Genomic DNA, 14,486 nt, shown 5'->3' on the forward strand with positions numbered 1-14,486 from the left:
TGGTTTCACATCTCTCTGCTAGGACTCTGGGCAGATTACAAAGTTAAAAAAACAAAAAAGAGTAGAAAAGCAATAAAAAATAACCACAGAAATTTTGTAAATTCCTTTACTTGAAATAGCCCAACACAGAGTTTATCAAGGCATAAATGATACAAGTTCAGAAAAGAGAGAAGATAAACAAAAAATGAAAAAAGCATGTAATTCATAATAGCCTTCTGAAAGTTGAACATTCAGCCCAATTCAGGAAATTTCATAAGTTACAGATGATTATTTCAGAAAAGGCATGAAAAGAAGTATGAAAGCATCAGCTGTGAAAAGGATAACACTTCTATATATCAAAAACATCTCAGAAACCACCAACAGATTATTAAAGCCACACAGCATCACTGTAGCATACAAACCAACTAAAGCCCTCCAAAACATTCTAAGAAAACCAAAAACCCAGCAGCCCCAGAAGAAAAAAAAACAAGAGTTATCTATAACTTATGGTATAAGGACTATAGCAGACACTATGTAGGACAAACAGGCAGAAGACTAAAGAACACATCCATGAACACTAGCAGTCAAAAGACATGAAGAAAACTCCTTAATTTCACAACATATGGAAAGACAAACAGTTTTAAATAGGAAACTATGAGCATCCTTGACCAAGCCAAGTCCAAAAATGCTAGAGAATTCTTGAAAGCCTGGTACTCAGACAAATCAGCCATCAACAGACATAAATGATGAGCCTTGGTGGCGCAGCAGACTAAAGTGCTATTAAGTAACACCAGCTGCCTGCAATTACTGCAAGTTCAAATCTCACCAGGCTCAAGGTTGACTCAGCCTTCCATCCTTTTGAGGTAGGTAAAATGAGGACCCGGTTTGTGGGGGCAATAAGCTGACTTTGTATAAAAAAGAACACCACTTAGGGGGACCCCGAAAGCCCTACAAAGCAGATATATACAAAAGTATGAAGGCTATTGCTTAACGCATTGTAAACCGCCCTGAGTCTCCAGAGAAGGGCGGCATATAAATCGAATAAATAAATAGATAGATAGATAGATAAATAAATAAATAAATAAATAAATAAATAAATAAATAAACAAACAAATATTCACATGCCATTCAAAGAAACAATCAAAAAGTCAAAAAGAAAACAAAAAGACCAAATCACCTCCTCACCAGCAATCAACAACCAAGATTAACACTAGATCAACAGTCAAGTAATAAACTATACCCCAGTCAAAGAACTACCAACTCACAAAAACAAGCTAACAGTAAACAATAGGAATAATCAAGGATACCTCCACCAACATTGATAAGTATATCAATGTTGGTGGGAGTAACCAACTAGTATATATAGGGAGCAGGCCTCACTCCTTCTGGCACTGTTCATGTTATTTAGTTTGGTAATGTAGCATCTGAAGAAAACAACCAAGCTTAGAGAACACTGAAGACCCCACATAATCCCTTACTCAAATTTACTATCAATATACTTTAGAGTCAGGTTCCTTACCCAAGTTTTTATTGACTTTATATTAATGTTCAGTAGTACATTCAGTAGTACTATACATTTGTTAGAGCTATTCAACAGGTAAGTGTCAAATAACTCACTATAACTACGTAATATTAAATGGCAGGCAGTTAGTGATATTAAATCAGGCACACTCAGCTATAATTATTATGGAACAGTGAAGTTAGGGAACACAGAGGTAAATGTCAAACTCTCATATGATGTTACTCAGTCATTCAGTTGCTTTTCAGCCTTTGCAACCTGATGGATATCATTTCACAAGGATTGTCTGCCAATAACTCTTTCCTTCTTGTAATTCATGTTTGTGTCATCAGTGATAGTATGTAACAACCTTGTCTTCCATCAACTTCCTTTGATTTCCCCCTCCCCCTAAGCATTGGGGTTTTCTCTTGAGTCTTTTGCCTTTGCATTATGGTTCTAAAATGCTATCCTTATTAGTGCTTCTTGCAAGCAAGCCAGTTTTGTGTTGTTTTAGTATTGTAATCTTTTGCTTCCTATGGTCCAAGGTATTCTCAACCATTTTTCTCTAGCACCATAAATCAAAGGCATTAATTTATCTTCACTTGGCCTTTCTGATGGTACAGTTTTCACAGCCATATGTTCCAATTGGGAAAAATATAGTTTTTACAATTCATGCTGTTATTGTCAGTGTGATGTCTCTGCACTTGAATATTTTGTCTAGATCTGTCATCTTTCTCACATGTAGCAGATGTCTTTTCATTTCATGGCTATACCATCACCATCCCTGTGAATTTTTGAGCCTAAAAAATAAAATTATGCCAACAATGGATATAAGCAGAGAAGAAGCATCAGCTTCTTCTCTGCTTATATCCATTGTTGGCATAATTTTATTTTTTAGTTGTTGTTTTTTAAACCATTGAGCAGCAGACTGGCTTTTGCACTGTTCTTTTCATCTTCAAGAAGAAATTCCTTCAATCTTCTTCACTTCAAGCCGTCATAGTGGTATAAACAGCTTTTTAAGGTTGTTGATATTTCTTCCAGAAATTTTAATTATAATTTTTATGTTTTCTAACCAGCATTTTTCATTACAGTAGTTGTTTTAGGTTGTTCAAAGAAAGCATTTGTTATAAATATTGAATTTAATTGGCAAAACCATTTGTTTGTCGCCTGTTTTATTTCAGATATTTTCCTTTCAGATTAAGCATTCCAGTCTGCTATAATTAGCATGTTGTCTTTTTTTGTTTCTGGTGTAGTGCTGACATAGTGCTGCGAATTAGCATAGAATTGTTCATCTTCTGTTTGCTTCATATCTATGGTTGGAACATTGTCTTGCATCACCAAGTTGCCTTGGACTTGAATTGATATCATTCTGTCATTTGGGGGGTTAATATCTGAGTATTAATTTTGACATCCTTTTGTTAACAATGATTATTACTCTTTTTCTATGTTCTTTTGTTCGCAGTAGAAGATCATCTGCTCTTCTGATATGAAGTAGCACATTCCAGTTCATTTCAATTCACTGACTGATTCCCAAAAGCAGTGTTCAGTCTTGCCATTTCTGCTTTGAATAAGAGCTAGATAGCTTTAGAGAATTGAGGTTGAAAGAAAGAAATTAACATATATTTCAGTACACAGATGGCAGTTTTCTCTACAGATAACACTTAGCTATAGAGGGGAAAATGTGTGGTGTGCATTTGAAAAACAATCCAAGTTCGCTTGCAGTATAATTTATTATGACTTCTGTCATGTTATCAAAATAAATATATCAGGCCAACCTCCTCCAAGCTAGATCTTTCCTGATGTGTTAGGTTTGCAATTTCTCTGTTTCCAGCTGGCAGTCCTAATACCACAAGAGCATGGCAGATGGGGGAAGGTTGCATTAGTATTGTATATTTTCAATATATCTGCATAAATATGACTAAGGGTTCTAATCATTTCAAATATATATCTTAGAGAATCTAGAATTGGTGACTTATGTGGGATGAAGAATTTATTTTTAAAATAGAAATTATCATTAAGAGCTGGAAGAAAAAGTAATAGATTCATGGTTGAACAAAAGGAAGGAAGCCATCTAAGGTTTCTAGGCAATATTTTTTGGGAAATGATTTGTCATTTCCTTCTTCCTAAGGTTGAGAGAGAATAACTGGCCTAAGGTCACCCAGATGGCTTTATGTCAAAGGTGGGGCTAGAACCTATCTTCAAACTGGCTCTCCTACTTGTATATTATCTAATTCTTTTCTTTTATCAGATTTCAGGAGGAGTACATAAGATTACTTCAATTGTGTCTACTACAATATTTAATTTTTAAGATGGCATCATGGAGGTCATCTGGTTTTAGTGAAAGGGAGAGTTTTTGTTTAGGTTATATTAAATTATGAAGGGTTTTTTATTATTATTTTGGCTGGTTTGTTTTGCAAGTTATGTTTTGTTATCTGATATTTTTTTAGGGTATTGGTTCCAAACTCTGGGAGATTCTTGCGACACTTTTTCGTTGCTGCAGTGGAACTTGCCAGGTTCTCATGAGAGGCTTTCAGTTTGTTTGCTTACTGGAGATCAAGCTGCATCATTGTTAGAGGTTGTGGGGTTTGGGCACTGCTGCCCAAAATAATCTGGACTTGTCCCTCTGAGCATAGAGATTTTCTTTTCTTTTGTGGCCTGTGGCTATCACTGTAATTGTCCCAGCATCTAAGGTAGGTTGCTTTCCAAGTTACAAGACTGAATGGATCTCTTCGGTTGGTGAGGCTAGTGCTGAGTTTAACCTGTTTTTTTGACATTGGCCATTTAGTCAAAGGGTGGCCAAAGGATGGCACCTTTCTCCATCCTGCTGGCTGATTAGCAATAACAATAGCACTTAGACTTATATACCTCTTCACAGTGCTTTTACAGCCCTCTCTAAGTGGTTTACAGACTCAGCATATTTTCCCCAACAATCTGGGTCCTCATTTTGCCCAATCTCGGAAGAATGGAAGGCTGTGTCAACCTTGAACCAGTGAGATTTGAATGTCGAACTGCAGCTAGCAGTCAGCTGAAGTAGCCTGCAGCAGTGCACTCTAACCACTGCACCACCTTGGCTCTTTGGATTAGATGGCATACAATGTGATGCTGACAATATTCACTGACAATATTCATCATTATCAAGTTCATTTGATTGTTAGTCATTTCCATGGACTCTGCTATGATCTGGGAGAGAGAGAGAGATGGCTGAGACTGCTTCCCCAGGATTTCTTTGGATGGGTCATTCTGATGGAAGGAATTAAGGCTGAATCTATGGATCCTAATACTCCTTTACTCACGTCTGTCTCAGGGGGTGCAAGAGATGCTGGTCTGGATTAATTGGCCATTTATTTATTATTTAACTGACCAACTTCTAGATGTGTATTCTAACATGCATGTTTTTGGTACATATGTTTGCCTATAATTTGATTTAGGTAGATTGAGATGTTAATTTCTTGTTGGAAAAAAATAAAATGCTTTTCATCGCCGTTTTGTATAATTTGTGCTTATGCAATAAAATGAGTTGGACTTATTTGAAGAAATTGCATAGTTTACTATGCAGCAGCTATGCTATATTTGTTAGTTTTGATATGAATTAGAAAATAAGATCTTTAACCAGTAGGTTTTAGGTCATATAATTATGTATCTTAGAAATGTAAACGGTGAGTAAAAGAAAAATGGAAGCTGTTGCATGGCAGTATCCAGCACAGCTGGATACTGTACACTTCAGTACTTTTCTCTCTCTCTCTCTCTCTCTCTCTCTCTCTCTCTCTCTCTCTCTCTCTCTCTCTCTCTCTCAAAAGTCTGTGTGTGTGTGTGGGGGGGGGTGTTGTGTTGTGTCAGTTCTTCAGCACTATTGAGTATTTTTCTTTAAAATTAGGATAATTGACAAAAGGTTAAAGTATTTTGTCCATATCATGGCATACATGATGTATAGTAAAAAAAAAAAAACACCATTAACAAGGTTGTGATAAAATAGTCAAAACGAAGATGACAATGCTTTGTCTTTTTTGATGTGTGTGATACAAATTTGAGCAATTTTTAGATCAAAGCAAACTATTTTTAGACTAAACTATATAGTGTTTGCAATAACTGGAAAGATACTTGACTCTTCTGATATCAATTTCTTCTCCTTAATGTCTTTCAGTCCCAGCAAAAATGCATCGTGATTTTTGCACTGGTTTGCTGCTTTGCAATTCTGGTTGCACTAATATTTTCAGCTGTGGATATTGTGGGAGAAGATGAATATGGACTCACAGAAAAAAACTGTCAAAATAACTGTCGGTAAGAGGTAACAAACAAAGCTTCTTTTTTGGGATAAATGGCTGCTCTGATGCAAAAGATATATAGAGGAGAAATTTTAAAATTGTCTTTAGAGGTATAAAAACAAGGTGAATTGCAATTCATTTGTAAGAGCAATGTGAATGTCAGATTTTTGAAATAATCTCTAATTTCACAACATCATCCATTTGAACCAGAAGCTCAATAGATAACATTTTTAAATGTGGGTTTAAATTGATCAGATTGCATGGTCTTATTACACATTTTTCTTTCTCATATTAACACAAGCAAATATCCAAATGAATAACAAAGGTGAATATAATATATGGCTCATATTTAAAATGTGATTTACCTGCAGGCATGATTCTGTAGTTAACCATGCTTTCAAATGTATTTTTATGGGCCTTTTCAGAATATAGTTCAGAATGTTTCTAGTAAAGTTTATAGAGGAAAAATGTAACTTCTTCAGCCCATCGTGCATGCTGTTGTTGATAGCTCCACTGTTCCCTTATTTTCTTGAACCCATGCAAATCAAGTCTACTTTGGAATGAGAAAGGTGCCAAAGTAAGCTTGGAATTAGAATGTGAATGTACAGTTGACCACTTGAAAAACCATTAAAGAAAACTTTTCTTCTTGATCCTTGTGCTTTACATAAATGTAAAAATAATGTATACTTACAGGAGGTGGAACATGCTGTTCATTAAAATAAAATACAGGACACTGTATTTTGCCTACTCCAAATCATGTATCTACCATAACCCTTCTTTGATACAATACTAGTTTTTTTGGGTTCTACACTTCTGGACAGGATCTCTGGAATTAGCAGCTGAATGTAATTAGTCTCTCTCTGTGTGTCTTGTTTTATCTATCTATCTATTAATTAATAAAATTTATATACGGTAGCTACCCATCTCATGAGAAGTGACTGTGGACAACATAGAATAATCAATATAAGCAAAACTTATATAAAACAGGCATTTTTAATGCTTGCTTTCAGTATCTTTGTGGAAGAGAACAAATTGGAATATTTGTTGTATTTTATGTTGTACTCAAGTATAAACAAATCTGTGGAGCCCACAGTATTGGAATAGAGACTGGGTGACATTGCAGTGCAATCACTATTGTGGACTCCCTGTCAGGCTTGACCCAAATGGTAAGAAAATATTGTTGCCAGTGCTTGCACACTAAAAGCCATGAGATTAATGCTTCTGGAAATATGCAATTGCCCAAATTGACAGTGAGGAACATTGAATACAAGAATGAATTCACCTTGTCTATTGAGATAATGGCCAGTGTAGCATTGTTCATTAACATCCAAATGAATGATTATCTAGAATTAATTTGAAAGCTTTGAGAGAAACTCTTTGCTAGAAGTTATAGTACTTTTATAAGTTTAGGCCCTCTCCATTTTGTTTCAGAAACTCTGGGTTTGACAAAAGTTGCAATGCTCTCCCAACCCTATAAGGAAGAATCCATTGGGAGAGTCTTGGACAAGATGCATATACAAAAACAAATTCAAATAAGATCAGAAGGTGCAGAAGTTGAGCCTGCCATTCTAGAAATAAGTTGGTAGTTGAAAATAGATCTAAGGACTGGAAAGCCCCTGTGTGAAGGCGGGCATTGTTCACTATTGTTGGTGTTGCTACAATATGACTGAGAAGATTTTGAACATCTATCACTGAAATGATGCATTTTTTGTATGAGAGTAATCGATATAGCTTCTTTGTCGTGAATTAGAAAAGATCTTTCCCAATGAATTGAAGAAATTGAATTGATACAAAAATGTTGTACTGTACTGGTGTGTTAGCCACCTGAAATTATATATTTTAAATGGGTGGCCATGTACATTTTGTAAATCAATGCAAACCAGATTTTTTAAAAACGTATTTATCTAAGCAATACAGAGACAAAAGAGTCATATAAAACTATTACAAAATAACTAAAAAGAAAAGAGGAAAATGGCATAAACAGAAAAAGTCATCTTATTTATATGTATCATGAGCCTTGGTGGCGCAGCAGACTAAAGTACTGTTAAGTAACATCAGCTGCCTGCAATTACTGCAAGTTCAAATCTCACCAAGCTCAAGGTTGACTCAGCCTTTCATCCTTTCGAGGTAGGTAAAATGAGGACCCATTTGTGGGGGCAATAAACTGACTTTGTATAAAAAAGAACACTGCTTAGGGGGCCCCCGAAAGCCCTACTAAGCAGGTATATACAAAAGTATGAAGGCTATTGCTTAACGCATTGTAAACCGCCCTGAGTCTCCAGAGAAGGGCGGCATATAAATCAAACCAATAAATAAATAAATAAATAAATAAATAAATAAATAAATAAATAGTGTGTGTGTGTTTGAGAAGAGCAGTAGCCTCCAACCTTTTGGGTACCAGGGACCAGTTCTGTGGAGAGAGATTTTTCTGCGGACTGGAGGACGCATGGTTTTGTGTGGTGCCTGCATCCCACGGATGGGGCTTCGCTTGTTTACCTGGCCCAGTTTCTGGTATGCTGCGGCCCAGTGCTGGTCCATGGACCAGGGTTTGGGAACAGAGGTGGGTTTCAGCAGGTTCTGACCAGTTCTGGAGAGCTGGTAGTGGAAATTTTGAGTAGTTCGGAGAACCGGTAGTAAAAATTCTGACTGGCCCCACCCACATCTATTCTCTGTCTCCCAAGTCCCAGCTGATCAGGAAGAAATGGGGATTTTGCAGTATCCTTCCCCTGGAGTGGGGAGGGAATGGAGATTTTGCAGTATCTTTCCCCTGCCACGCCCACCAAGCCACGCCCACCAAGCCATGCCATGCCCACCAAGCAACACCACACCCACAGAACCGCTAGTAAAATTTTTTGAAACCCACCACTATTTGGGAACCCCTGTTATAGAAAAAGTATAAATAAGAAATAAGCGTTAAATATAAAGAAACTAAAATGTCATAGATCTAAAAAGTCTGAGTTATAATTAATTACTTATAAATAATTAAAATACATTATACCTCTTTAAAAGAAGATGAATCACAAGTTTGATTTGAGAATAAATATCAAGAACTTCGATCAATACAGTATAAATCACTGTCTGAAGTTAACAGCTATAATTAATTAAACCCATACTGAAAATCTATTCTAATTTGAATATTCCAGGAAGTTAAATGTAGACTCTCTACATAGAGTAATTCAATTTTGGTTGCAGTACAAAACTATGTTTCAAATTATAGTCTGAGAGTGGTTTTTAGTTTGAGCTGAATTCTGTGTCAGATTTACTTTTGAAGTACATAGTTATCCTGGACATTGAAACATACTCTCACAACTAGGTTAATCATTCCTCTGAAGGGATCCAACAGCTTTTCTAATAAAAAGGGTATAAGATTTTGTGCGGTTAGCATATACAAAGCTAACTCAGTATACGTTAAAGAAATGTACGGTTGGTAACATTTAATTTTTAAAAAATTGCAGGTTAAAAAGGAAATTTGGCTTTTAAGATTTATTTTATTTCTAGGAAGGATCTTTTCCAGAAGTATTGATATCAGATATGATAAAATGATCCAACTGCTCATTACATTTCCAGCAATTTTTAGAGAATACATTGTCAATTTTGGTAAACAATTAGTAGACAAGACTTGTATTTAATAAACTAATGATTAAACCTCCTGTATCACTTTTCTCTAAGAGTAAAATTTGAAGTGAATTTAACATTCTTCCACTGAAATTTCCATCTATATATATATATATATATATATATATATATATATATATATATATATCAATTTTCTTACTTCTTCGTAGGGTTTATGTGTGTTTTTCTTCTAGCCAGGTTTTCCCTACGTAGCCAAGTTTTTTTTGTAAAAAAAAAAAAAAAAAAAGCCCAGAACCGAGTAGATGAGATTCTACTGAGCTGGAGCTACAAAAAAACCTTGGCTACGTAGGGAAAACCTGGCTAGAAGAAAAACATACATATATATATATATATATATATATATATATATATATATATATATATATATATATATATATATATGTGTGTGTGTGTGTGTGTGTGTGTGTGTGTGTGTGTGTATGTTACTGATTCAAATTATGTATCCATTTAAGCATAGAGCCTTTGACTTGTTCAGATTCTTTATCAGCTTTGTAAATAAGGGCTTGCAGGTGTTCTGCATTATGTGTTATGTCAAAGTTTGCATTCTCACTTTTGTAACTTTTATTACATCATTTGTTGAGATGTTTTGGTTATTTTATGCTTCTTACCATGTAATATTTTATAAAATAACTTTTATAAAATAACTGATATTGTATTTTTATAGTATTATGTATTCTGTTCTGGGTTTTTATTGAATGACAGGTAGTTTACCATTTTTATAGGGAAATAAATATATAGATAAGTAAGATGTACATTATCATTCACAACAACCAGAAAAAGCAATATGTACTAATATTCATGTGAGCTGAAATTAGATTTCATGTGTTTAAATTAATAGATAATAAAGTAACATAAAATCTAGTGCCTACATTCTGAAATGTGGGCAAGAATATTTTTTAAGCTTTTTAGTTTTTTAAAAATTTTCTTCCTATCTTTTTCTTTTTAAATTATAAATTTATTTGTATGTGTATCTTTTATTGCTTAATTCAAAAATATCTTCTTGCACTACATATAAATTTGGTATTTGTATATTTTTTCTCCTTCCTTTTCTAAGAAAAGGGGCATTTTTAATGAAGCACCGACCTTCTCTTTAAAACAATAAACCATGCAATAAAAGAGAATATCAGTAGATCAAAGTTGTACTGTGGAATCTTTCGTGCCCTCTGAGTTGGGTTGTTTACTTACAGATGTTTCATTATCTGCCTAGGTAACATAATCGTTGCTAATGTTACCTACTGATGCTACCTTATTGATAATCTCTGCAAGCAAACAACCAAACTCAGAGGGCACCAAGAGCTTCACAAAAAAGCATGCATTTTGTATTAGTATTGTGCAAGCAAGCATTATATTGAGAGCCATGCATAGACCATATTTTTTCATATCTGAAGAATATTATATAATATACAATACAATACAATACTAAACTATACTATACTATACATTATACATTATACATTATACATTATACATTATACATTATACATTATACATTATACATTATACATTATACATTATACATTATACATTATACATTATATATATATTTATACATGCACATGCCTACATATATACATACACATGTACAGGCACATATACAATTATCCCAACCATTTTTATGTCAGGCAAAAACACAACTGCCCTGACTTTTAGCTGGATTTCAAAAGAGAAAAAGGTCTGGAACCAGCTGTCCAAATAATTCTTCCACATCAACAGATTCCGTGTATATACACAGAAGGGGGCAAGCCTTGATAAAAATAATATGAAATTTGGCAATTGTGTTATAAAAATATCCACTGTAATACAGAAGCATTCTTTTACAGGTATTCCCAAGCACATTTTATAAATTGCAGTTTTCCCCTTTTATCTTCTCTTGTTTTACGTTGTAGTCCTCGGTCTTGCTGCATGTTGGAATTTTAGCTGTATTTGAGCTGTTTATTTTACTGTTTGTTGGACTGAGGCACCTTCACATGTTAGGTAACAAAGAAGATGAGTAACCATAGATACCTATGACATTCTGGACATTAAGAAACAACAAATAACCATATGCTTATAAAGATTTGTTTTCTTTAAATGGTATTATCATTCACGCATGACTCATCACCTTTTTATTATGCAAAAAGAAATATTTTTGTGTACATTGACTCTTCATTCACATTCACATATTTGTATTTCAGTAATGCATGATAAAATTGTTCGTGGTCTTTGTCTTGTTCTTATATTTGGTAAGAATTCAGAATGTTTAAAACCTTTTCTTAATTAGTGTATATTCTCAGTGCTCTCACTTAACTTCTGAATACATACAGACATATCCATCCATTCATTCACATATATCTCCACCTATTCACCCACTTATTACTCTCACACTCAGCAGTCCACTGATACCAAATGAACTATCCCAAAGACCCTTCTCAGTGCAACCCTCCCCTCTGCCATTACCACCTGGATGAGTAGCTAATGACCAGTATTTTGGACAATGTCTTGCAAATGGTTTTCATAAATTGCAGCGATAAGCTTCAGGACCATAAAGCCTACAGAAAATATTCCTCCTTGAGTTGCCATTTGCACAGATCCTAATCAAGTATCAAGTGCCACCATCGGTACAAGTTCAACTCCTCCCCTCAGGACACTGCTGTAGGACATTGCATGCCAAAACAACTAGACACAGGGACATTTTTTCCCATCTGCCATTGCTCTGTTGAACACCTCTCAGTATTGTTTCATTGTCATCAAAAAAAAATATTTCAGTTGAAACTCATTTAAAATGCATAGTATTATTTAAAATTTATAATGGCTCCCTAATACACATAGGCATCAAAATTCTGCTTATAAAACAAAAATTTCCTTAATGTTAGAATTAAGAAGACCAAACACATCTCTTGGGGAATGTGTCTGGCCTTCTGGTACATGCTCCTCTTGCCAAGGAAGGACCTTTAGCAGACCCTGTCTAGATGTCCTCACCAAACCATATTAGGTTTAACAGGAAGGTTCTTTGATCATAGACTGTTATTTGCCCATAATCCTTCTAAACCTTAATATTCTTAAATAGATTTGAAAAAGCGCAGCAAAAAAGAATCAAGTAGGCTCAGTAGATATGGAATTCATTTCTGTTTCCTATTAGTAGATTAATGTTGTGGGAGAATTACGGTATTACACCTGAAGAGCAGAGAGATTGAAATCTAGACATATTTTTCTTCTTTCATTACTTTAGAATTGATGGGTATAGGAAACTAGATGCTAAAAATGCATTTTCTTCTTTACTCCTGGCTTTTCTATAAACTTGTTCCTCTCTCTACACAGGTTTCTAGATCAAGGTGATACTGGATAAATATCTATCATGCATTCCATTTGGGATAAACAATATAGGGAGAGTGCAGAAAACGGTAAAAAAAATACTGAGCCAAAGAAATTAAAGATCTGAGATAAGAAAAAGAAGCAGCATAATCTAATTTACACCAACACATTCACTATATATCTCATTATATTTCTCTGTCCTTGCAAGCCGTCATTGCTTGCAGCATACCTATATTGCAACCACTCCATACATCATATTTTCTTCATTAACTTCTCCCATTTTCAGTTTTCCCCATCCTCTCAACTTATTTTGGAGCAGGATTCTCATTCATTCTCTCAATATGATCAAGCCATATTTCTTTTGAATTTGTCATTTCACGTCCATATGCATTTAGTAACCATTCATAGTTTATTCTTTCTTTCGCTCGCTTGCTGTTGCTATCCCTCATTTCTTTGTTAATACTTTTTAAGTACATTTAAATACATTCACATGCTTAGAATACATTTACGGCAAATACATTTCTTGTACTACATTCAATTTGTTTTTATGTTTTTCCTGATATATCCAGCTCTCACTTCCATATAATGTACTGGTAGAAGCATATTGTCATACAGGGCCATTTTTACTCTTTTTGATAAACACTCATTCATCATAACAGACCACATGTTACCCACCATCCCTTTACCAATATTTGTACATCTTAAATTTTTCATTAATAATATTTTTAATAAACATTCCAACAAGGTATAGGCATTCATCTACTTGCTGTAATGTTCACCATTTATTTATCATTGGTGCTCACTCTGTATTTTCCTTATCAAGGACCAAGACCTATCTTGATGATACTTTGTCAGTTTCAGTATAAGTTAATATATCATTTTAGTATGTTCTGCAGAATAGATGCCCTTGACCTGATTGTCTTTTTTCTTGCTCTTATTTATCTTCCTTGCAATGTGTAGTACAGACAGATCAGTGTTTTCATTTTTAATCATCAATATTTAGTCCTCCCAGAAGCAATTTGAATACTTAATCTATTGCCACTTGACCAGAAAAAAATTCATTACAACAAAATTTCTTCTGATGCAAAAATATTTTTTGCCTCTTAGTGAAAATATACAAAACTTGATCCTGTGCTTTTTGTTACTATTGTTATCTCATTGCTTTTTAAATCTTATTCTGGGAGATGGAAGCTAGAGCTCAAATAATTGGTCTATCTAACTCAATGCTATGTGCACTGAGTAGCAGAATCTCTTTAGAAATTATACTTCAATATAGTTTAGATTTTATTTTCAACCAGATACTATAATAAAACTTCAACATTTTTGAAATCTAAGTTATTTGGCTTTAAAAAATGAAATCAATTTTAAAATGTTTTAATATTAATATACTGTTAACTGGGAGTTCATGTCACATTCTTGTATTTAACACCAAGCCATGTAAATTATGGATGAACTATCAGATGAAAAGTAATGAATAAATTAAAAAAAAGCAACACCTTTTCATCTGGATGCCTGGTAAATTTCACAACTAAAGGATAAGAGTTATTCAATTCAAAGAATTATTAAGCTATAAATAAATCCATGGCAAGTTTCTTTACTTCTATAGAAACATTGAATTTAATTTTCTTGAGGATATAGATAAAGATTAAATGAAAGATCACATAAAATATTTGTAAATTAAAATATTTACACTCCATATAACACCTGCTTTTAGTAGAAAGTGTAGCAAGTTTAGTAAAGGGTTGTGTCTTAAGATGTTAGAGAGTCAAACTATCACTTAAGTTAGTTATACTAACTGAAAGGCAAATATAGATCCTAAT

At 34.1% G+C, this 14,486-nt stretch overlaps 1 protein-coding gene across 2 annotated transcripts in view; it reads left to right on the forward strand.

Moving 5' to 3' along the window:
- PLD5 (phospholipase D family member 5) overlaps positions 1-14,486 on the forward strand; it is a 76,777-nt gene that overhangs the window by 36,540 nt on the left and 25,751 nt on the right. The window contains exon 2 of one of the 2 annotated variants that reach the window (XM_070950602.1): positions 5,619-5,755. In XM_070950602.1, coding sequence (XP_070806703.1) covers positions 5,619-5,755 — 137 coding nt within the window. Of the gene's footprint in view, positions 1-5,618; positions 5,763-14,486 lie in introns of those variants that run through there. The other variant, XM_070950611.1, reaches the window with a different exon arrangement.

This window comes from Pituophis catenifer, unplaced genomic scaffold, assembly GCF_029215685.1.
Source record: "Pituophis catenifer annectens isolate HBS135680 unplaced genomic scaffold, rPitCat1.0.hap2 SCAF_1, whole genome shotgun sequence".
NCBI lineage: Eukaryota > Metazoa > Chordata > Lepidosauria > Squamata > Colubridae > Pituophis > Pituophis catenifer.